The 22,013-nt window shown below is 39.6% G+C and overlaps 2 protein-coding genes across 3 annotated transcripts; both read right to left on the bottom strand.

Moving 5' to 3' along the window:
* Nucleotides 1-3,196: 3,196 nt before the first annotated feature.
* On the bottom strand, nucleotides 3,197-5,777 carry LOC122652763 (pentatricopeptide repeat-containing protein At5g11310, mitochondrial). Its single transcript, XM_043846607.1, has one exon. It carries the CDS (start codon nucleotides 5,738-5,740, stop codon nucleotides 3,896-3,898), a length of 1,845 nt encoding a protein of 614 aa, XP_043702542.1. The 5' UTR covers nucleotides 5,741-5,777; the 3' UTR covers nucleotides 3,197-3,895.
* Nucleotides 5,778-9,469: 3,692 nt separating this feature from the next.
* LOC122649764 (ABC transporter G family member 32) lies at nucleotides 9,470-21,669 on the bottom strand. 2 transcript variants are annotated; one of them, XM_043843005.1, is made up of 25 exons: nucleotides 21,655-21,669; nucleotides 21,253-21,552; nucleotides 20,751-20,871; nucleotides 20,569-20,657; nucleotides 20,401-20,485; nucleotides 19,333-19,492; nucleotides 19,113-19,189; nucleotides 18,931-18,984; nucleotides 16,846-16,936; nucleotides 16,447-16,748; nucleotides 16,091-16,372; nucleotides 15,484-15,800; nucleotides 15,239-15,399; nucleotides 15,049-15,152; nucleotides 14,592-14,751; nucleotides 14,374-14,496; nucleotides 14,187-14,281; nucleotides 13,771-14,103; nucleotides 13,391-13,681; nucleotides 12,146-12,229; nucleotides 11,883-12,016; nucleotides 11,577-11,804; nucleotides 10,592-10,763; nucleotides 10,235-10,489; nucleotides 9,470-9,807 (listed from the first exon to the last, which is right to left on the bottom strand). In XM_043843005.1, exons 2-25 carry the CDS (start codon nucleotides 21,525-21,527, stop codon nucleotides 9,535-9,537), a joined length of 4,266 nt encoding a protein of 1,421 aa, XP_043698940.1. In that variant the 5' UTR covers nucleotides 21,528-21,552; nucleotides 21,655-21,669; the 3' UTR covers nucleotides 9,470-9,534. The 2 variants fall into 2 exon arrangements, with proteins under 2 accessions (XP_043698940.1, XP_043698941.1); XM_043843006.1 differs by lacking the exons at nucleotides 20,401-20,485; nucleotides 20,569-20,657; nucleotides 20,751-20,871; nucleotides 21,253-21,552; nucleotides 21,655-21,669 and adding an exon at nucleotides 19,838-19,861.
* Between the last annotated feature and the right edge of the window lie 344 nt (nucleotides 21,670-22,013).

Genomic DNA, 22,013 nt, shown 5'->3' with positions numbered 1-22,013 from the left:
AATCAACTATAAAGCTGGACTCTTCCATGCGTAAGCCATAGGTTGCGAAATCCTTCCCCCCCCCCCCCCCTTCTTACAAAATAGAAAGTGAAAGAAATAAAAACCCAAACAAGTAGAAACTCCTAATTGCTTACTAACAATTACAAAGAAATAGAAAGTTATTGAGAATAGAAACTAAATAATAGCAGCATTAAGATAGGATATTCCTCCACTCAATATCCCCAATGCGACCCACAAGATCTCCTAGAGATTATCCCCATGCAAGGTGGTTTCCAATCTCTTGAAATAATGTATATATGGGCCCGCACACTGTTCACATGTACAGTACCACTGTCCACGTGAACAGTAACAGATGAACAGTGTTCCATTAACAGTAACCTCCTTGAACTGCATCAAACCCTCAATGAAGGTTGTCTTCAACCTTCGAACCAGCAACCAGCGGAAGAACAAGGTTAAGTTGCAGGTGATAGAACTCCCTCAGTTCAGCACCTTTCAAGGTGGGATTTTAAGCATAAGCTTGTAACACCTACCCCTCTTAAGATCAATCAATAATGGCTCCAAAATCTCAGGCAATAAATTGATTTTCTCCTGCAAACCAAACTTGGCGGTAGAACTCAAACCAGATTTGACTCTTATGGGGATTAAGTCGCCTGGGGCAGAGGTTCTTAAACCCCAAATCTGAGGCTCAAAGGAGAAAGGATAAGGAAGATCGAACCTTAAAAGAAGGGAACTGTTGGGTCGCCCAGAACAGAGCAGAGGCTTGCTGGTTCTTCAATCCAGTACCTGCGACAGTTAAAGAAAAGAGAGAGAATAAGGAAAATAGAAGATAAACAGGGAGAAATCGATTGGGAAGAGAGAGAGATTGACGGGAGGGGAGAGAGGATAGTACACAACTTCACCACCGTGAAGAACCAAACGCTCAAAATTTTATTCCATTCTAAAACTGATTCCGTTGGTTACATTGCTTGCATATATAAAGAAAAAAATAAAGACTCCTAATCGCAATTTAAAACGATAACGGAATCAAACTCTAAGACTAAAAAAAGAGTTCTAAGCTAGTTTTGACTCTCATTCCTACATATCTAACACCAACAAAGAAATAATTAAATAAACTTCAAATTACAAAATACCCCATGAAATAGAAAATATCCTGGACAGCCCTATTGAACTATAAAACCAAGTTTGGACCTGGTTCACCTTGCCCGGGTTTCCAGACTGAGTCAAATTGGTCCAACCATGGATGTGCACCTGCATCATCAACAGACCTCTGATTTGCCCCAAATTACCTGAACTGTTTCTTTCACTATTGAGATATGGCGATTTTTCTTAGTCAAGTGTGTTGACCTGGACATTGAAATCTTTCCGTCCATGCTCACCTATATAGCATATAGTCAATCAGAGATTAATTGAAGACAAAAGCAACTCCTTAGCCAAATTCAGAGTGTGCATTACACTTGAAAGCTGACTGCCGCTGCATCGAATCACTTGACAGATTCAAACAAACTCAATTCTGAATGACTTAGCAACAGTTTAGCAGGTTTTCTAGGGATTCTACACATTGGAAGCTATCCTATCTTGATAAGTGAAGGTTGAGGTGTAGGAGTCAGTGTTGTTCCCACTGGATCTCTTTATACACAGTAAAATTTTAACATCCGACCTGCTCGGAGAGTGCTCTAAATAAATCAGTATAGACACTAATGCTGCTAGTTCTCTCTTTATTTTTGGTTGAGAAACTTTACTCCCCACATGGCAAAATCAAATAAAAATACAAGAACACATGTAAGAAACCTACTAACCTATTTCAAAGTTAAAAGATGCACTAAATTAGAACCATAGATGTAAATGAAAAACACCATAACCAATTAAAATAACATGGCAAAACTGACATACGGAGATGGAAGAATGGCTTAAAACCAAAAGAAGCAGCCATGCTAAATAAAATGCCCAATCTATCACTAAGTGTAACTGATGTAAGAGAGAAAAAGATAAAAATCAAGCAATAAGTTTAGAGATTCACCTAATGCTCCAATGTATAAGCCCTTGCTACCAGAAACCTTCCGATTCTAGATTTCCACCTTCTATGTTGATTGTTTGTCAAGGCCTCGAGGGTAAAGATACATGCTCCATTTTACAACATATCCATGACAATGAACCAGTGTGAATAATTCAATCAAGACTTACAAAGTACAGAACTTTGAACTCATAAATACAAACCAAGTTTCACATTGTAAGAAAAAACAGAAGTTAAAGAAACACAGAGCATGAAGTCAACCAACCAGCATCTCCAATTCCTAGATCTTCAAAATACAGATACAAATTCAAGCAAACAGAGGAAGAGTGAGGAAAACTCACTAAATAGAAGGGTGGAAATCAGAAAATTCCAGAAAATCCCAATCTCAAACAGAGATGAGAAGAAACATAACTACAACTATCACTATATATTCATGAACCCATCATTAAGATCAGTCGATAACGAGAGTGTCAAAACAGAATGCATGAGTATTTAATCCACTAAGTTCCGTCTGAGACGCCTCCACTTAAAAGGGGGGAAAAGAAAAAGAACAAAGAGAGAAAGCACAAACAACAAGGAAGAAGTAATCAAACTGAAATCACCGTATTATTACTTGACAAGAATAACTGTCCATGTGCAAGGTAAAATTCATAACTTGCAAGAACATGAAGAAGAGGAAGAAGAAGCAATCAAACCAAAACACAATACAATAACACCCCCCAAAACATCGCTTACTTTACAGAATACAAAAACCCAATATTGTTCAAACCAAGTTTAAACTGAAGGGGGGGGGGGTGGAGATCTGAACCCAGTAATGAACAATCTACCTCCTGATATGAAATACAGAAGCGAAGATCCCGGAATATAAGTGCCAAATATGCTGATAGATCATATCAGCATGTTAATGCAGCCAAATAGTTAATTGAAAGACACTTTTTCTAAAATGTTTCTAGGATGACAGGTGATATTATTCACTAGAGATTAATGGGCTTTTATCCAAAATTATTGAATACTAAGATGCTCTTGACATGGCTAAACTTTCCAACACTTCAAATCCGCCCCAGCAGTTTCTACTTGTCAAAGATCACATTTCATGTGAAACGGATGTACAGTTTAAGAAATAAAATATTTTTACAGCTTGTTTTGAATTCAAGCAGTCATAAGAAGGTTAGGAGGAACAAAAGGTTGAAGCGAAAAAAAAATTGCCTGAACATGGAAGAATGCTGTTTTTATTGGTTCCAAAAGACATCATAAAGTCAGCTGAAAAGTTTCAATACTTCTAAATACAAGACTACACGGAAAATCTTTTGATCCCATTTGAGTATGATCTTCAAGCATACACATTCTCACAGAATTAGAATTAAAAGTTGACATTTGAACATACAATCTCTAGGCCGTTCACGAAATTTATCAATCCCTTTGAATTTATAAAAAAAAAAAAAAAAAACACATACCCTAAACAGCTCTTATTTGGCCTACATAGAGAGAAAGGCCCAAAATTCCGCCAAAAGAATAATCTGGCTCTGGGAAAGAAGAAACAGCATTAGCTGATGGTACTATACCATTCATTAGAAGTTCCTTCAAGTTCAGTTTGATGTAGTTCTAAAATCAAGTATCATCTATTCTTCATTTCAATCCGATTTGCACTTGCAGTACTCCCAGATGAAGCCCCCAGCTCATTGAATGACTTCTCTCAGATATCCTTTCAATTCTTTGGAATATGGGTTAGTTATACAAGAATCCCATTTCCCAGGATTCCTCTCTTCTACCCCATGTGTTCTGGGTAACTTTGCCAATTTGATTGAAGACCTGAAGCAATCCAATTAGTATACATCTAAGAACCAAGTTCTAGTAACAATCTTGGTTTTTGAAATATCCATAGTTTCACAACCCGTTAGCTTTCCTCTTTATATTCTCTACCAAGCGGTTAGCACTAGCTACTGCATTTTGAGGTGAATTCCTAAGATTATTTAATTCCTTGGGATCTCTACAGGTCTTCAGAATATCCGACATTGCTTGGGCTCTCCTCATTATGGATGATCTCAACTCGTGAGCCATATCTCCTTCTTTATATGTGTCTGGCAACTTCATCGAATGTGGAAGAGAAGCCATTTGATCAGATAGTTTTCGGGCCCTCTCAGCCATCCCAAATTTCTTCAGCCCTTCAGTCAGCTTTCGATAAGTAAGGTACTGAGGCACAATTCCCCTCCGGAGCATATCCTCAAACTCCTCACACGCCTCATCAAATCTATGCAATTTCAAGAGCAAATGGAGCAACATGGTGCTTACGGCAAGGTCTAAATCAATCCCTCTCATTCTCATTTCCTTGCTAACCTGCACTGCTAAACCCACTCTCTCTTGCTCGCACAGCATCTTGATCAACTGGTGGTAGGTAAGTCGGTCTGGCACATAACCAGATTCAAGCATTTTGGTGTAAAGATTCATCCCCTCTTCAATCTTCCCATATCTCGAGAAATGGCGGAAGAAGTAGTTGTAGGTTGTGGGAGTTGGGGAGAAACCCCTACTAATCATCATCTTAAGTATCTTACTTGCCCCAACAAGGTCTCCGGCCTTGCAGAAACCCTTGACCAGAGAATTGTATGTGGATATGGTAGGCCCAGACTCCAAAACCAGGAACCGTTCCATCATGCCCAGAGCCTCCTTAAACCTTCCGGCTTCTCCCAAAGCATCCACGATAGGATTATAGACGATGGCATTAGGCTCAATTCCCTCCCTTCGCATCTGACCAACCAATTCAATAGCCTTCTCGACTCGTCGCATTCTGCAATATCCTTCGACAAGGGTTCCGTAAGTCACAACAGTGGGATACACGTTGTCCCTCCTCATCTCCTCCCAGAGCCGCTCCGCCCGTTTGAGCTTCCTCGAGCGGAACCAGCCATTGAGGAGAATATTATAAACACGAACGGATGGAACCCAGGCCGATTTCGATTCCCTTCTCCGATCAAGATACTCAGAAGCGACCCTCACATGCCCTTCCTTGCAGAGGGAATCCAGGAGAATCTCGAACAAATCCAAACTGGAATCGGAACTACTATGAGATGGGTCTGAGCTACGAGCAAATTCGAAGGTACGAATGGCGGAGACGGGCATACCTGCACGGGAATAGCGTCTGATGAGTACGGCGAAGGTGTCAGCGGAGATCAACGAGGAGGTAGTCTCAGTGGTGGTGCGTAGGCGATCGAGCAAGAGGGACCAGGCAAGGTCGAATAGTCTGGCCTTGGCTAGGATATCGATCATGGAGTTGAAGAGGGGAGGTGTGGAATGGAAAGAGGGTTGCTTCTGGGCCCAGAGAAAGACAGTGAACAGGGGTTTGGGGGAGGAGTCGAAATGGTGGAAGATTGTTTGCAACAGAGTTGGACATGGTTTGATGGAAGTCCGGTCCAAGGCAGCTTCGAGGGTCGGACCCGAGAGGGTGTGATCACGGAGGAGGTCACAGATGGTGGCACAGTCCCTTTGAAAAAGGTTAGTAGGATTTTGAGCTGCTTCTCCTTCTTCTTCTTCTTCGTCTGCCTGTTGGGGGAAGGAGGACGGTGGTGGGTGAACCTCCGGTTGAGACTGTACTTGTACGGGCCACTTGATGATGGGATTTCCTGGAACTGAAAGCCATGATTGATGAGAGAAGAGCCTATGAGCAGGGACCAAGGCGAGGCTATGGTCTCTGGTGCGGAGGGAAAGGGTAAAAGCAAGAAGACGCACCAATAACACCATCAAATTCTACTCTGCTTCTCTCTCTCTCTCTCTCTCTCTCTCTCTCTCATTGCATGGGTTACCAGCTGCACGGTTCAACTGCCAGAATCTGGCCTAGTAAATGAAGGGTTCACAAACCCCTATTGGGCTTTATCATGTTTCCCAAAATACCCCTATGCCCTTCGCCCGCGCATCTGAAACCATTCATCGTGGGTGAAGGAAAACTCAATCCTTTATGTAATATTAAAATAGGAAAAAGAACATTGCTTAATTATGTGGGCACCTAGACATAGGAGGAGCTCTCAAAATTACCATCCCACCCCTCATGAAATAAAAAATCTCATCCATGTGGATGTCCTTGTGCACACTTTCATTGGCCCCTCACACAAGTGTAGGGGCTATATGACTAGGCAGCTATCTCTTACCTATTAACTTGTCATTTTAGGGGTATTTTTGTATTCAAAAGTGGAGCCCCCAAATACCAAAACAAGAACGGATCTTTATCCCCTCCAATTCCCTGCCAGACCCAATTCCCCAGTGCCCCTAACAAAGGGGGGGGGGCAATGACCACCCTACCTCTGTCCAGGTGGTATCCACCCCCCCTTTGTTAGAGGCACTAGGGAACTGGGCCGGGGAGGAAACTGGAGGAGATAATTTTCCCACATCACCTAGCTATAACTCAAGGTCCTCAACGCTTCACGTATAGTTTTCATGTTCTTTTACTTTCATAAATGCCCCTCTAAACACTCTTATTAGTATGCATTTATGAATTTCAGTTTTAAATTTGATACATGACCTATTCACATCATCCCCTAGACATTTAATAGTTAAGAGCCCACTTGATAATCTTACGAGAAACAGTTTCTGATGTTTTTCTATTTTAAGAAACGAAAACACATCCAAAAACCGCTTGATAACGAAATATTTTTTATAACTATTTTAAAAACAAAAATCAACATTTATGCTCCCGAAGACTTTTGACAGAACATGTTCTTTTGTTTCTCAGTTCAAAATTGCAAAGTTGTTCCCGATAAAATTGAAATCCATACCTAACCACTTACCCAGCTCTCACAAGGTCGTCCTCTTCACAGGGTCTGAGAAGAAAACCCTAACGGCGGCAAGCTTGGTAGATCGATCGACGACCTCAGGTACTCTCTATCTCTCCTGACTTTCTCTCTCGCTCTCTCTGTCTTTCTCTCTCGCTCTCTCAGTGAGTCTCTGTCTTTCTCTCTCGCTCTCTCACTCTCTCTAGCTTTTTCTCTCGCTCTCTCGCTCTCTCTGGCTTTGTCTCTGATTGGATCTGGTTTTTTTTTTTAAGCTTGAACATACCCTGTTACAGAGAAAACCAGCAGCAGTATAGCACTATTTCAAAACCTATGGCAGCAACAAAGAAAGGGGAAAATAGGCTATCGGTTAGAATGTAGAGGGAGGATAAGAAGGAGAAAATCCCCCAAATCTCATCAAGGAATAGGCTGTCGGTTAGAATATAGTCCCCTTTCTTCTGCTTCCTGTGGACGTCCTTCAAATCCAAAATCCATGTATGCCAATACAAATTGTTTGTTAAACAATATTGCGTAAGCCCAACCAGCCTCTTGAGTTTTATGATCATAACTCCCACCCCAAATAATTATTATATTGGATGATCAGTAGTGGATAGCTACAAATAATCATTAAGAGATAGAGAAGAGGTGATGATACTACAAACTAAAGAACCATGTGAATCCTTAAGGCAAACAATTGAATTTTTCCAAAGATTCATATTAGTAAATAGTACAATAATACTTAGTATTTGCGGTCTCCCTCATTGATATAAAGGTGCCTTTTTGAGCCAAAAAAGTTCTTCAGCTTCAAGGAGCCCCAATGGAGGTTATTGGAAATCTCTATTAGCTTAGTTGCAGAATCAAGGAAAGACTCCTTGTGTTCCAATTCCTGGTATTTCTTAAAGAGAGATTCTTTTAGAGGAAATAAAATTCCAAACACTTCTCTATTCCACTGCTTAAAGTACATCATAACTACTCCATTTAGCTGAACAATCAAATTTTGGTTACCAAGACCTTACCATTTAGAAACTATAAACTCATGAAACTGAGGATTATTAAACCAAGTTGCCTGAAAATGAACTTTTTTTTCAAAGCCAAAAGAAGGGAGAGAATGAAGAGCTGCTTCCCTCCACAAGGAGATCCAAGTTGGATTACTAAAACCCCCATCAAGAGCTTCCTTGATGAGATTTGGGGGATTTTGTCTGCTTGAAAAGTAGAATAGGACACTAACAAAGGCAGTTCAGGTGTGTGCTCAAGTATTGGGCAGCAAGGGGGGTGTGTACTCAGTTGTAGGGCAAGGGGGGTATGCTCAGGTATTGGGCAGCAAGGGGGGGTGTGTGTGTGCTCAGTTGTAGGGCAGCAAGGGGGGGGGGGTGTACTCAGTTGTAGGGCAGCAAGGGGGTGTGTGTGTGTGTGTGTGTATCTAGGCTTCTAAACGTTTGGCTTAGTAGCACTCCCTTTTCTTGGGGTCCTGCCTGTTCTCTTATCTTCCCAACAGGGAATAGATCAACTTTGAAAATCTGATACTACTTTAATTAAAAGGGTTCCTCACCCTTCTTGAAATCCATAAATGAGTTCTTTAACAGTTTTAAGCAATTGACATTAATAGTGTATGGATTTGGCATTATATAATTGATTATGACAGGGAAGAAGAAGAAAGAAAGAGAATAATATGAAAGATTTGAATTTTTCTTTAATGATTGAACATATGACCCTTTTGTGATCTCCACTCCTTGGATGGAGGATGCAAGCAATGGCACTATCTGAAAGTGAAAAGAAGACAGCCATGCTCCCTTTCTCCCCCATTAGTTTCTTTTTATGGGATCCAAGAGGAGGAATGTGAGTTCGAAAAGCTTTCAATTGGGGTATAAATCCATGCACTAAATCCTTTTGAGAAAGTGAAATTGAGTATCAGTATCTTTGGAGGCCTACTTTAGTTTTTATTCAGCATTTCATATTCTCCTCAGCAACCTTAGTACCCATTGAGTTAGCTTGAGACAGGTTCATTAATTAGGAAAATCTATTGTATTGGATCAGGTTATATCTTAAGTACATTCATCAACATTGAGAATGGCAATTTTGTAGAAGAAAACAAAGAGAGAGAAATCCTGAGTGCTTGGTTGGTTTTGATTGTTGATGATCCATTTATCAAGACAAATATTATTAAAATTAATCACATTATATGTTCCCAGAAACAGATTATATCAAACACCAATGGTGTTCCAATTGTCTTTTGGAAATGTTTCCAGAACAGGTTTACCAAACAAGTTAAAATCGGTTTCTCAGCACAGAAAATGAAAAAACTGTTCTGTAGTTTCTCAGCACATAACCAGAACAGAAACACCCGTAAGGTTATCAAGCGGGCACCAAGTTGGCATAAGAGAAGAAAGATTCCTTTACGTATTTTTTTTTTTTTTCTTTTGCATTTCTTAATGAAAAAAAGATCATTTTTCCACCAACCTCAGTCTGCTTATAATTATACAGAAAGATCAACTGCACAGTTTGTTAGTGAAGAGTTCTGAGGAGATTGATGCTATGAGAACTGCATAGAGAGAACCATGTTGCATCCTGTCACAATTTAGATTGCCAATTGATGTAAGATAACAAGTCATTCCATTATACAGATAAATATCTATACATAGATGTAATATAACACTGGTTGTGGACTTATTAGGAAAGAACTTGTATTCCATATCTGCCATATCTGCCATATCTGTCATGTTGTAACTGTTGTAGCAATCTAGTATATATTGCAGTCTGTAGGACTCCACTTTGTCATCTCCTTTGGAAGTTAAAAGATTTGATTGCAAAAGCAAAAATCATTGCAAAGATAACACCGAAGCCAACAACAACAATACCGGCAATCCCCAAGAAATCATGCCTGTAGCCAAACTGGTCTTCAAGAAACTGTTTTATGGGAATAGAATGGCCTGTGCCGGTAAGCTTCATGGGTTCATACACGTCACCATATTGAGATGCCAGAAGGCCATAAAGACTCCAGGATATGGGGTTTCCCCAGTAATACCATCTCCACCAGATAGGTATCCGCTGCAAAAGGAGAGATGAATTCAGTAACAGACACAAAAGGTAACTGGTTTCTTTGGCAAAAGGAGCAATTTTGAAATGTGGTAGAATTGTGTGTCCTTATTACTGCATTTGCCATCCAGAAAATATTCAGATAGGAACTCTTATCAACAGTGGGCATCACTTGGAGATCTCCCACTCATCACTCAGCAAATTGGATGGTTAAGGGGATCCAATTGAGCTGTAACTGGATGCAAGAAAATCCCAGTCATGGCCTACAATTGAATGCTCCCAACTCTTCCATTTGAACTGTCAAGAATGGACACATGTTGCACCATACTCCCAATAAGATCTCTACAACTCAACAATTACTCCTCCCATGAAAGCAGTCAACAAAAATTAGTACTTAAAAAGGTAGAGAGCAGATAGTGTAAGCAATCCATTTCATTACCTTGCGAGGAATTATGAAACCACTGAATAGATTCCACATCATATAAAATGGCGCAGCTATGATTGCTGCTACATTATGGTTGGGTGTGATTGCAGTTGTCATCATCCCGTAATATGTAAAATATAACAAAGTGAAGTACATAAAGAATATGTACCAAATGAACTTCAAAAGGGCCCACTCAAATGAGGCCATTGAATAGAATAAGCTTCCGTAAATAAGTGTTTGCACCAACACATAAGGTAACTCGATGGCAACCTGTTCACAAGAGACACCCGCATGCTTAGCCATTGAAAACTGCGGTTTATACAAATTACTATCAGATAAACAAACTGCTAAAAAGGAGGCAAAAAAAGAGACCTGGGCAAATGCAAAAGGAAGAGCTGAATACATCCCTGCTGCTCTCTCTCGGTAAGAAACAAACCTTTCAACGGAGACCACAGGTTGAACAGCAGTAGCATTGGTAATCCCAATAAACAGGATTGCTGCATACATGGACCCCATAGCATTAAAGATATCCTGATTGGTCTCCCTGTAAAATTGAAAGGAAACAAAATGTTATAAACATTCAAATGGAACAAATGTACAGCAAGAGGAAACACACAAAGAGACCAGGTCACGGAGTGAAAAGTTAAAACAGATTTAAGTAATAAAAAAATAACATCATTCTGTCAACATTGGATTTCTTACATACACACAATCTCTTATAGTATTAAAAAAAAGACCAATCCTGTGCATAAGGCTCCTGCTACTGCAGGGTCTGGGAGGGGCAAATGTACACAGCCTTACCCCCTCCTATGCAGGAGAGGCTGTTTCCAAGTTTTGAACCCACAACCAACAGATTGCAATAGCACAATTTAACTGTTGCACTAAGGCTGACCCACTACAATCTCTTATAGTATGAGATGATTAAAACAGGACGAGAGAAATCTTCACTATGTAGTGAATGTTTAGAAGCTACCCTGAATGGGCAAGAGATTCCTGTGCTGAAAATTGACAGTTGGATGAACATTATCATCTTGGCTATACGCTTCTTCTTTGGGCTCTTGGCCTCTTATTGATCACAGAATATATCCATGTAATACACTACGATGGATATTACACATAAGAGCACTGTTCTATTCTGGAGATGTACATGTGACAAATTGAATAGAAGGGAAAATGCACTCCAAACCCGAGCCTATTTTGATGAGAACCCTAAGATTCTTTCCTGCCTTAGAATACCTTTAATTTTTCCTTGTGCAAGTGATAACATAAAGAAAATAACAAACAATAAACCAAGAAAACATCTAAAAAAAGGGCCAACATGAAAATTAAAGGGTTGAGAAAAATATTCCAAACAAACCTTTTCGAACCAAACTTCCAACAAATTGTTCCAAACATCAAAGAGATTATGACGGTGTAGAAAAATCGAACAGCTGTGTATTGCGGATTTCTCCAATAGGATAGATTTTGCTTCCAAAGACAAGCTAGAAACTGTGCAAAAAATGACTGGGAATATTTTCTTGGAAAGCTTAAATCTTTTGAATCAGTATTTGGTTTACTCAGGTTTTCAACCAACTCACTGTTCTGCCTGAAACAACAGAAAACTGCAGATTTAGAATCAGGTGAGCTTCTAAATCACCAGCACTCTCCAAGAAATCATACATACCGGAATAGATTAGATCTTCGATAAACTTCAGCAAAATCCACACCAATCCGACTTTCTTCAGATGTGGAAGTAGCCTCCAGCATCCAAGTAGCAGGGTTATAACCTGGCCTGATCTTAGCCACTCCTTCAACTGCCTAGTAACACAAGCACATAATGCATGTAAATAATACGGAGGATGGATAAATAACATCTTAGCCATCAGCATTATCAGTGAAGATCGATTGAGTACATTCTCAGGTACAAAAAAAAAACACAACCCTGACCTCAAAATATTTAATAAGCTTGTAGGATTTGGTTCCAAGTGGACCAGCATAAATGAGCTCCCCTCCACGCTTCATAAGTAAAAGCTGCAGATAACAAATGAGATATGAGAGAAGATTTACAATAACAAGTGAAAAATAAACATGTTATTTTTCTAGAAGATCTGAAACTAAAATCTAGAAACCCAAGAAAGCATGATGAGAAGACTATGTAACAGAAATTAAGTCTGCATTACATGGATACTTGTGGGTTGTTAGTATCCACATGGATACAAGGTGCTGGACTTGGCAAAGCCATGAAAAATAGGATTCAGAGACTTGGGGAGTATACGACAAATTCATTTTCAAAACATTCCAAAAGTAATGTAGGAGAAGTCAAAATGATTAGTGTGTATATATATACAGTACGAGAGGCCGAAGACCATTTAGTTGGGATGAGGCTGAGTTGAACGAGAGCCTGAAGCCCATTAGTTGGGATGAGGCTGAGTTGAGTTAAGTTGAATTGAACAAGAGGCCAAAACCGACACCCACAGTGACTACGTAATAGGGTATGAGCCCATATGCTAAGATTGCCTATCCACACTCCCCCTCAAGCTCATAAGCAATTACCAAGCAGATCTCATCCTCCAAAGAAAAAGAGAAATACCCATGCAATGCAAGAGCTCTGGCCTTCGTAATGGATTTGTATACCATAATATAAGATGTTCTTTAAAGTGATCTGGAAGAGATCAATTATTTTGGATTGGGTTTGTGGCTGTGGATGTGGCTGTGGATGTGTGCATGTCTCTAGCATTGTTGGTGGTGGTGGCAATGGGGTAACAGTTGTCTGCACAATGTAGGCATTGGAATCTGAGTCTACAGACATAGGAGGAGACCCTGTTTGTTAAATGTCCATGTCATAGAGTATCAAGTAATGGTTAAATACAATACTTTTTTTTGGTAAAGGTTAAATTACAATACTGAAAGAACCAAGAAATAGATGACAATGCCCATAAGCATCCCTCCCCTGGGGCCCTCTAAACACAATAGGTTAAGTTTCCTATTACTTTGGGGGAGTGTTCTGCCATGTTCAGAGATCATCAATGGACGATATGTAAAAAACAATACTGAAAAACATCTACATATACCATCACCTTGAAAGCCATCTCAACATGGATAGAGCATCTCTGAGGTGTAAACTTTGGGGATAGACGGTAAAACCTATTCCATTGGTTTACTCAAATTAAGAATAGGGGAAGAGAGGAAAACCTCATCAAAAGATTCAAAAATGTCGATGCTTGGTTGATGGATTGTGCACACAATGGTCCGTCCAGTATTGACAATATTTCTCACAGTTCGCATTACAATGGCTGCAGACCTAGCATCCAATCCTGAAGTTGGTTCGTCCATAAAGACAATAGAAGGGTTGGCAACAAGTTCTACAGCGATTGTCAACCTTTTCCGTTGCTCTGTAGACAACCCATCAACCCCGGGTAGACCAATCAGGGCCCCACTCAATGGAGTGAGTTCTACGAGTTCCATCACCTCTTCCACAAAAGCCTGTAGATCCATTAGATCATCACTAAAGAAATCGGCCCAGGACTAAAACAGACAAAGTCATCCAGATTCCAGATATGTTTCATTCTTACCCTTTGTGTCTCCAGGTCGACATGAGAGGGTAACCGAAGCCAAGCAGAATAAATAAGTGACTCACAAACGGTTAAGCAGGGGGAATGGACATCACTCTGCTCACAGTAACCAGATATCCTCGCAAATGTTTCTTGCCTTTTGGGATAACCATTGATGTAAATGCTTCCTTCTATGAGCCCGCCAGTTTTTCTACCAGCTAAAACATCCATGAGGGTAGTTTTACCAGCACCGCTGACTCCGACCAATGCAGTGAGCACCCCTGGCCTAAATGCTCCAGTAACATTGACCAACAGCTGCATTTTGTCTTCCAGGATGCCTTGCTGCTTCAATTCCTGTAGCAGTACTGGATAAGAGATAGAACTACCCAAAACAGTTGTTAAAAAATGCTATGCACGGGGTGCTTCTTTAGACGTACCACATTCACATCAACATAGTAACTGATATTTCTGAAAGCCATTGAAAGAGGCTGAAATGGAAGAACCATGCCTCTTTGCTCTTTACCATTCCTTCCTGCACCAAACATTTTGTGGAAATGAAATGCCAACATTGAGCAGTGCTTAGGAAGACCAAACAGAACCATCTGAGAATATACTCTTACTAACCAGTATAAGAGAATGAGTGCTGCAAATACTCCCTCAGTTCAATGACAACAGGTTCACCTTTCCCCCTTTGGTCCCTCTCTTGGAGCTCTTCCTTAGAAACAACAGCCTGTCGCTTCTCCAGAGCTGCATAGAAATTGAAATTGTGGTCTTACATTGGAATCAACTTCAGTAGAGATGAAATTCAAGCTGATTTTAAAAAGATGAGTAGGAGATCTTACGATTTAGGTAAGTCAAGAAGAATGTGAAGAGGATATTAAATAAAATTGTATACCCGAGCAAAGCACCCACACCAATCCAATACCAGTAACTCTCTGTAAATAAACTGCGTGCTTTCAATAATACCTCACCCAATGATATATTACCGTTGGTACCAGCTCTCTATAACAGACCACCACCACACAAGAAAAAAACAAATAGAAGAAAAAGAAAGTAAGTTTCCTTGCAGAAGGACAATTTTATTAAGAAAAAGAGGATATGACTATGGCTTGAGAAAAACTTAAGGTGAAACTAGTCAATGTATGAAGAAGCTCAAGTAAGATAACAAATTAATGACAGATAATTTCCAGAAGGTAACATGGATTACATTGTATACCAAGCTGGGTTAGAACTAATATTTCTAATTAAAAGGGATTAGGGGAAATATTTATTGACTAATTAAGCCAAAATTGAAAGTACCTTGTCCCAGGAATGCCCTTGAAATTCGTTTACGGAAGCTGCATTTTGAGCATACATTAGAGGAGAAAACCAGTAACCCCAGATCCACCAACTAGGGATGCTATCTGTAACAATTATTAAAGCAAATTAGTCAACAGATACCAGTAAAGTTATTAAAGGTAGATAATGCTGTTAGAAGCTTAATTTTGACCTCTGGAAATGATGTAACCGCCTAGAGCCATGACAACCAGCATTGCAAATGATCCAAAGGTGTTTGCGACTATCATATTTCGACCCAAGGAAGCCATAAGACGGAATAGTGCTGTGGACATCTGGTGCAAAAAGAACAGTAACAGAAACTGCTGAAGGAATCTGCAGATCATTACATAAACAAATACCAAGTCAGTCATCAAAACTATCATAGAAATATCTCTGGGGTATAAGAATGGTTTTTACCTGGTTATTTGTGGATCAAATCCAACTACATAGTATGTAACTGCCACCCACATACCAGTCTCTACAAGTGAAATTGGAATGCTTAACACCCAAGAAGGAAGTGTATACACCCAACATGGATAGAAATGCAAGTCCCTATGCTTGTAAAGCACCGGAAGCTTGGCTACCAACATAGAAACCTCCGTAAACCCATTAAATAAAATAATAACAATGGAAAAGTACGAAGCCCCAAGATATAAGCCTCCATCCTCAACTGTGTTACGGTGCATTGTTGTCCGAAAAAGTACTGTCATTGTGATGAGAGCAACAATGAGAAGCTGCGAAAGAACATAGTACTCACAATATCAGCATTCAGATCCACAATCTTTAAGTCCCAACCACTCCTCTTTTCTGGATTATAGCTCAAAGGACAAACATAATACTGTGGCTAAATAGTCACAGAGAAATTGATGTCTTTGCCAGTAAGAAAACAAGTAAAGTGATTTACACACGATTCAAATCAATTTGATTTAAATCAACCAAAACATTTTATCTATTAAGATTATGTAATACAGATGACTTATTCTGCAAAGTTTCACGAAACATATAAATGTTGTGAAAACAGTACCTGTATAAATCTGAAAACATAGATAAATGAATTCTGTTTCATCAGTAGTGTCTGCCAGGAGAAGCTGGTCTTGAGAAGCTCAACCCTTGTCCCACCATACCTAGTTACTGAAAGAGCTGCCGGATGATTATAACGTCTATCAAATGGAACAGATAGTTCATCTGACAAATTTTTACCCACACGAAATGAACGGAAGGCTTCTGCAAACTTTTTCACAGTTATGTACTGGTAATTGCGACCTTGACCAGACCAATACTGCTCTTGATCTTTCTTAGACGTGACCTATTTGAGAATATTTAAATAAATAAATCAAACTGAGATAATTCTGATGCAGAAAATATTGACAAAATGCTTACTTCTTGCAAGAAGTCTGCCACATTTTTCCGCTCAGGGCACGAAAAACCCATGAATGCAAAGAAGTCAAGAACAGCATCACGTGGCCCCTGGTATACAATCTGGCCTTCAGATAAGAGAATAATATCATCAAACAACTCGTAAGTTTCGGGAGCTGGTTGCAGCAGGGAAATGACCGTGGTCCCATCAAGTGCACAGGTTAAATGCCTGAGATACTTGACTATTTGATATGTTGTTGAACTATCAAGCCCAGTTGATATCTCATCCATGAACAGCACTCTAGCTGAACCTATTAGTAATTCACCTGCCAAAACTCACACATGTACAGTTGTTGGATCTCAAGTAAAACTTCTAGCTCTATGGAAGTAACAAAGAAAACTCAGAAAGTGCACGATACATACCTGTGGTAAGCCTCTTCTTTTGTCCTCCAGAGATCCCTTTGAGCATTTCATCACCAACCAGTGTATCGGCACAAATGTCCAAGCCCAAAATCTTCATAAAATAAAACTGTTAAAAATAGCACAGGCTTCTACCAAAAAAAGAATAGCACAGGCAAAATATATTGTTGTATATACAATTATTTTATGACATGATTAAGATATACAATAAATCAAACATCTAAAAGCAGGAGAAGACTAGAGAATCACCCCCTAACTGGCATTCCTGACCATAGATTTGGGATCAGAAAAGGCCAAAACTGGGTAAAAATGGCGCCCAGTAATTTGCATCAGAGCAGCAGAGATCCAATTGTGAGAGGTGAGCAAAAATAATAATTAAATGTTTCTTTATTGACATGCAGTACCATCGGATCACCATAGGAGAGTTGCTGCTCACCAAATTGGATCATGGAAAATGAAAAGAAAAATTTTACACTATAGCAAGTGCGTTGCATACATCTATGCTCTCTACATAGATATACTGCAAGCAGCCAGAGATCCACTGATGAAAGGTGAGCTAAAATTTAAAAGAAAAAAAAGGCGTACCCAGTGCACAAGGCTCCCGCCACTACGTGGTCTGGGGAGGGTCATAATGTACGCAGCCTTACCCCCGCTTCATGGAGAGGCTGTTTCCTGACTCGAACCCGTGACCTAGTGGAGCAACCTTACCAGTGATGAGTGGCAAGCTAAACTGGTTTATACTTTTCTTCAAATTTTGAAGTATCGGTTGGTACTGGGTATCGTATCGGAAGGGTGATTTTAAGAAACGTATCAGAGTCATGCAAGATACGCTAAAGATACGTTCAGGAAATGGTCAAGAACGTATGGAAATGCTAAGGATATACGCAAAATACAGTTTTGAACCATAAAACACAATAAATAAGTAATGTGTAAAATATATTATGTATAAAAAGGAGAACAAAGTACGACAAGACAACAGCTTTCAATTGATTATGTATAAAGGATGAGGTTTCATACATGTACTTATATGGTAATACCATTTTTGTTAGGTATCGTATTGGTATTGTCATGTATGAAACCTTGCTTTTCTTTTTTAAATTTATGAAGTACTAACTCTGGTCAGCATACTAGAGCTTCTGCTGGCCAAACTGGATCATGGAAATGAAAAGAAAAACCATCACTTCATCCCACATACATCTCTGGGCTAAATAGATAGGGAGAGAGAGATGCACATACACACATACACAGACGTAGGAGAAAGCCCTCCTGTCCAATCAGAATGACCTGACCCACCCTGTAAATGGTTCAAGCTCCAATCCAAGTATGGAGTTGCTGTAAAGCCAAATGTTTCCTGTTTTGTCTCTGTGAGCTTCGAAGTATGGAGTGATGGGATTTTCAGCTTTTTGGAGGGATCATGTGGCAGTCCAGACCATTGAAAATAGGGATCTTCTGGATTGTCCAAATGAAGAGTCCCCTTGTCAATGTAATGCATTGTCAGCCGTCTGGCCATCCTGATATTGCACTTTTGCTCAAACCTCAAATTTCCCAATTTTTCTTAAATTTGCATAGGGCTTATAGGGCTGAAAACAATTCAAAAGGGATAACCTGAAGAACCCATGGATATCTTTTTCTACCAACTCAGCTTTTACGCCTCAGAATCATTTCAGAAGAATTATGCCTCTATTGTCAATACAGTTAACATCAGCTCTAAATAAAAATTATCAAAAACAATAGATATATTTTGAAGTTGAAGAGATAGAATGAGAAATAGTTGAGAACGTGGAAAGAAAAAGAATCAAATGGTGGATGAATCAAAATTTCATCATTGAAACATGCAATAAAAGTCAAACTCACTATCAAAGTACTCTAAAACTTCCACACTATTTTTGCAACAATAAATAGAATAATAACCTAATGAAGCAAATGAAAAGTTACAACTAAAGGATCATATCTTTCCAAAAACATAATCAAGCTTTCACTCCTATGATGAGAACTACCAAGAAGATGTCAAGTATAGAAAGGAAATTAAGGGGAATGCCACCACCAATACTATGAACAACCAATATCCAAATCATCTAAATGAAGTACCTTTAGAATATACTCCACAACAAGGCTTGTTTTCTGTCCCCCCAAAGCTAATGCCTATGCAAAGAAACAAAATAGTACTAGCATAAAAATAGGCACAATTGAGAAATAGAAATTTTTTCAAGGGATAATTCCGGGGAGGGGGGAGGAATGGAAATGGCACTCTTCTCCTTAACAACATCTACCTTCATGAATATGTCAAGATCTTCATCAGGCTTTGTCCCTGCACTCTTCTCTCTTCGTGAGAGCTCCATAAGCATATCTGTGACAGGTTTTGATACTTAAACATTTAGAAAACACACACGCACGCACGCATGCACACACACTCACACACAAACAAACAAAATATCTAGATATGCAACTTCAGAGGGTGCAAGTACAAATGCATAAATACATAAAGCTTACCATATTTGATCCCAACACCTTGACAACGTCCAGCAAACTCAAGTGTTTCCCTCACTGTCATCTCTGCCACATGCCAATCATGTTGACTAACATAAGCAGAGGTCCTCTGAGGAACGAACTCATTTAGACCATGACCGTTGTACGTAATTTTCCCTGACATCTTCAAGCAAATCGACAATATTAATGAGTAAGAAGCAAGTGTACAATTCAAATGGAATTAATAAACAATTCTCTTTTGTCTAACCCACTGGTTTCATAGGACAACACTTTTATTAGACTAGAATATGCTTATCCTTTTGAGGAGTATATCTAATTTTGAGGGGCTTGGGTATAGGAGAAAGATAAGCCTCAGAGCTAAGTCTAAAGACCTCTCTTTCCAGTTCATCCTACAAGTCCATCACTCTAGCAAGAAAAAATAAATATAAGTACAAAATAAAGGGGCCCAAAACCCGGCAAGAGTCCTGCTTTGCAGGGTACGTGAGGGTGGACTGGAGTTGGTCCTAACCTTCAGCATTCTTGCACGAGGTGTCCACTCTTAGACTCTAACATGTGTCTTCATGCTGGCAGGCCAAGTTTTTACCATCGCACCAGGCGACAATCCCTATAAGATAAATAAATAAAATAAAACATAAATAAACCTAAGAGCCGGATCCCTTCATCACGCTCCACTGGTTCAACTCCAGCAAGATAATCATTTAAGATACTGATCAAGACATTTCCATCATCAAAGGGTGCAAAGTTGGGGAATAAATGAGTCTCACCAAGTCATCAAATACTACAGTAACTAGAGGTACCTCAACACCTAAATTTCAGTTTCTGCAATACTTTATCTGTCTTCCTCATAAACCCATTTAAATGAAAAGAATTAAACTTAGATTCGAACCCCTTTCCTCTAGAAAATTTACCCATCTATCTGGTTTATCAAAAATGATTAATACTGTGTCATATATCCTTTCAGAAAATCTCCAATATCTGATACGGCGAGCATTCATAAAATGGTATCCACATCGTATGACAACCAAATCAAATGCTCACTTCCGATAAAGAAAGCCAACAAAATCTGGATACCTTCAAACCAGGTCCAAGCCGTCCAGCAAGTGCTAAAAGCAATGTCGTCTTCCCAGAGCTTGGAGGACCCAATAGTAGTGTCAGCCTACAACCAACGGTAAATATAAGCATTCAAGAGAATCTGACACCAATTCCACAAATGGATATTTAGTGAAGTACTAGACCTACCTTGAAGGCCTAATAATGCCACTAATGTTATCTAGAATGTACAACTTTTTTCTCCTGCCGGGAAAGATCCTCAATTGCCTTAGGAAAGCCTTGACAAATAATAAACCAAAATCAAGAAAAGAATATGAAACCGCCAAAAAGGAGACCCCTACTCTACAACAGTCATAAGTTACCGATCCTACCTCAGTCATATTCAAAATGTAATTGGGAATAGTCGGTAATGCTCTGCTTCCAGTATGAACATGTGTATCAACTTTCAGATTCTGAAATCGAACCTCAATCTTTGGAAATTCAAGATCCACTCTGCGAAGCCCCAAAAGAGTAAGGAAGATCAAAATAATGCCCAAAAAAATTACTCCAATTCACTATTGTTAATAATAAAAAATGTGATATAAAAGGGAAAAAAAATACAGACCAACAGACACAGAGTTCATCAATGAGGTATTCACAAGCACCAGGTGCCGAATTGCAGACTAACAAAAACAATGAAGAAAAAAAGATTTTAAAAAAAAAAACCGACGTGCAAGAGGAGCTAAAGGACACGGAAGAAAGGACACTAAGAGTGTAAACAGATTGCATGCGAAATATAGAGAAGTAACGAAAACCAGAACCAGAATTCACCCAAACTGCGTCTTAACTTTTAGAATGAATGAATTATGAGGAAGAGAGAATTAAGAATCTTACGCGTCGAATCTCTGACGCATCCTAGAAAAGAAGTGCTCGGCATCTTCATCGAGGGCATTGACCAAACGATCCAGCACAAGCTTCTGTTCCTGGAGTTGAAGCTCACCCACTTCGACCTCTGAGATTTCCCCAAGAATGTTCCTGAAGAAACCTCTGCGGATTCGATTGTAAGTGGGCAACCTCTCCAATGCAGCCCACCTGAGGGCCTCCTCGTCGTCTTCGTTTTCCCTGAAGGAGCTCGACCTCGCAAACACATTCTCCGAGGAACCCCACATAATGATGAGATCTCCCACAGAGAGACTGCAAGAGAGAGAGAGAGAGAGAGAAGCAAAGCCAAAACAAGAGACAGGGTGACTCAAACCCTAATGGGGGTGGATAGATAATAAGAAGGGCAAAGATAACTTGTTACTAGAAGTAGAAGAAGTAGAACGGAAAGTAAGGACACATGAGTGAAGAGCTTTTGCGGTGGACATTGTAGATAGAAAATGCTTTAGGTTGTATCAATCCAACGACTTCGTAGGCAGCACTAGTTGGTTGTTGAGCGTCGCATTAATGGCGCTATGAAGCCTTTCTTTTTTCCTTTTCTACTTTTTCCTGAATTTCTCCAAGAAAATCTCTCTCTCTCAGTCTCTCACGTTTAAAGAAAGTTTGGGCTACTGTGTTTTCTGTTCACGTTTTTGGAAGGAAGAAAGTGGGTTTAGCTTTTTCCTCTGTTAAGTATGTTTAAGATCTTTATACTGATCGGTTAGTTGGGCAGATTC

The sequence above is a fragment of the Telopea speciosissima genome, chromosome 2, assembly GCF_018873765.1.
Source record: "Telopea speciosissima isolate NSW1024214 ecotype Mountain lineage chromosome 2, Tspe_v1, whole genome shotgun sequence".
In the NCBI taxonomy this organism is placed as follows: Eukaryota; Viridiplantae; Streptophyta; class Magnoliopsida; order Proteales; family Proteaceae; genus Telopea; species Telopea speciosissima.
The sequence above is the reverse complement of the archived record's forward strand: the minus strand, read 5'-3'. Positions and strand labels throughout refer to the sequence as shown.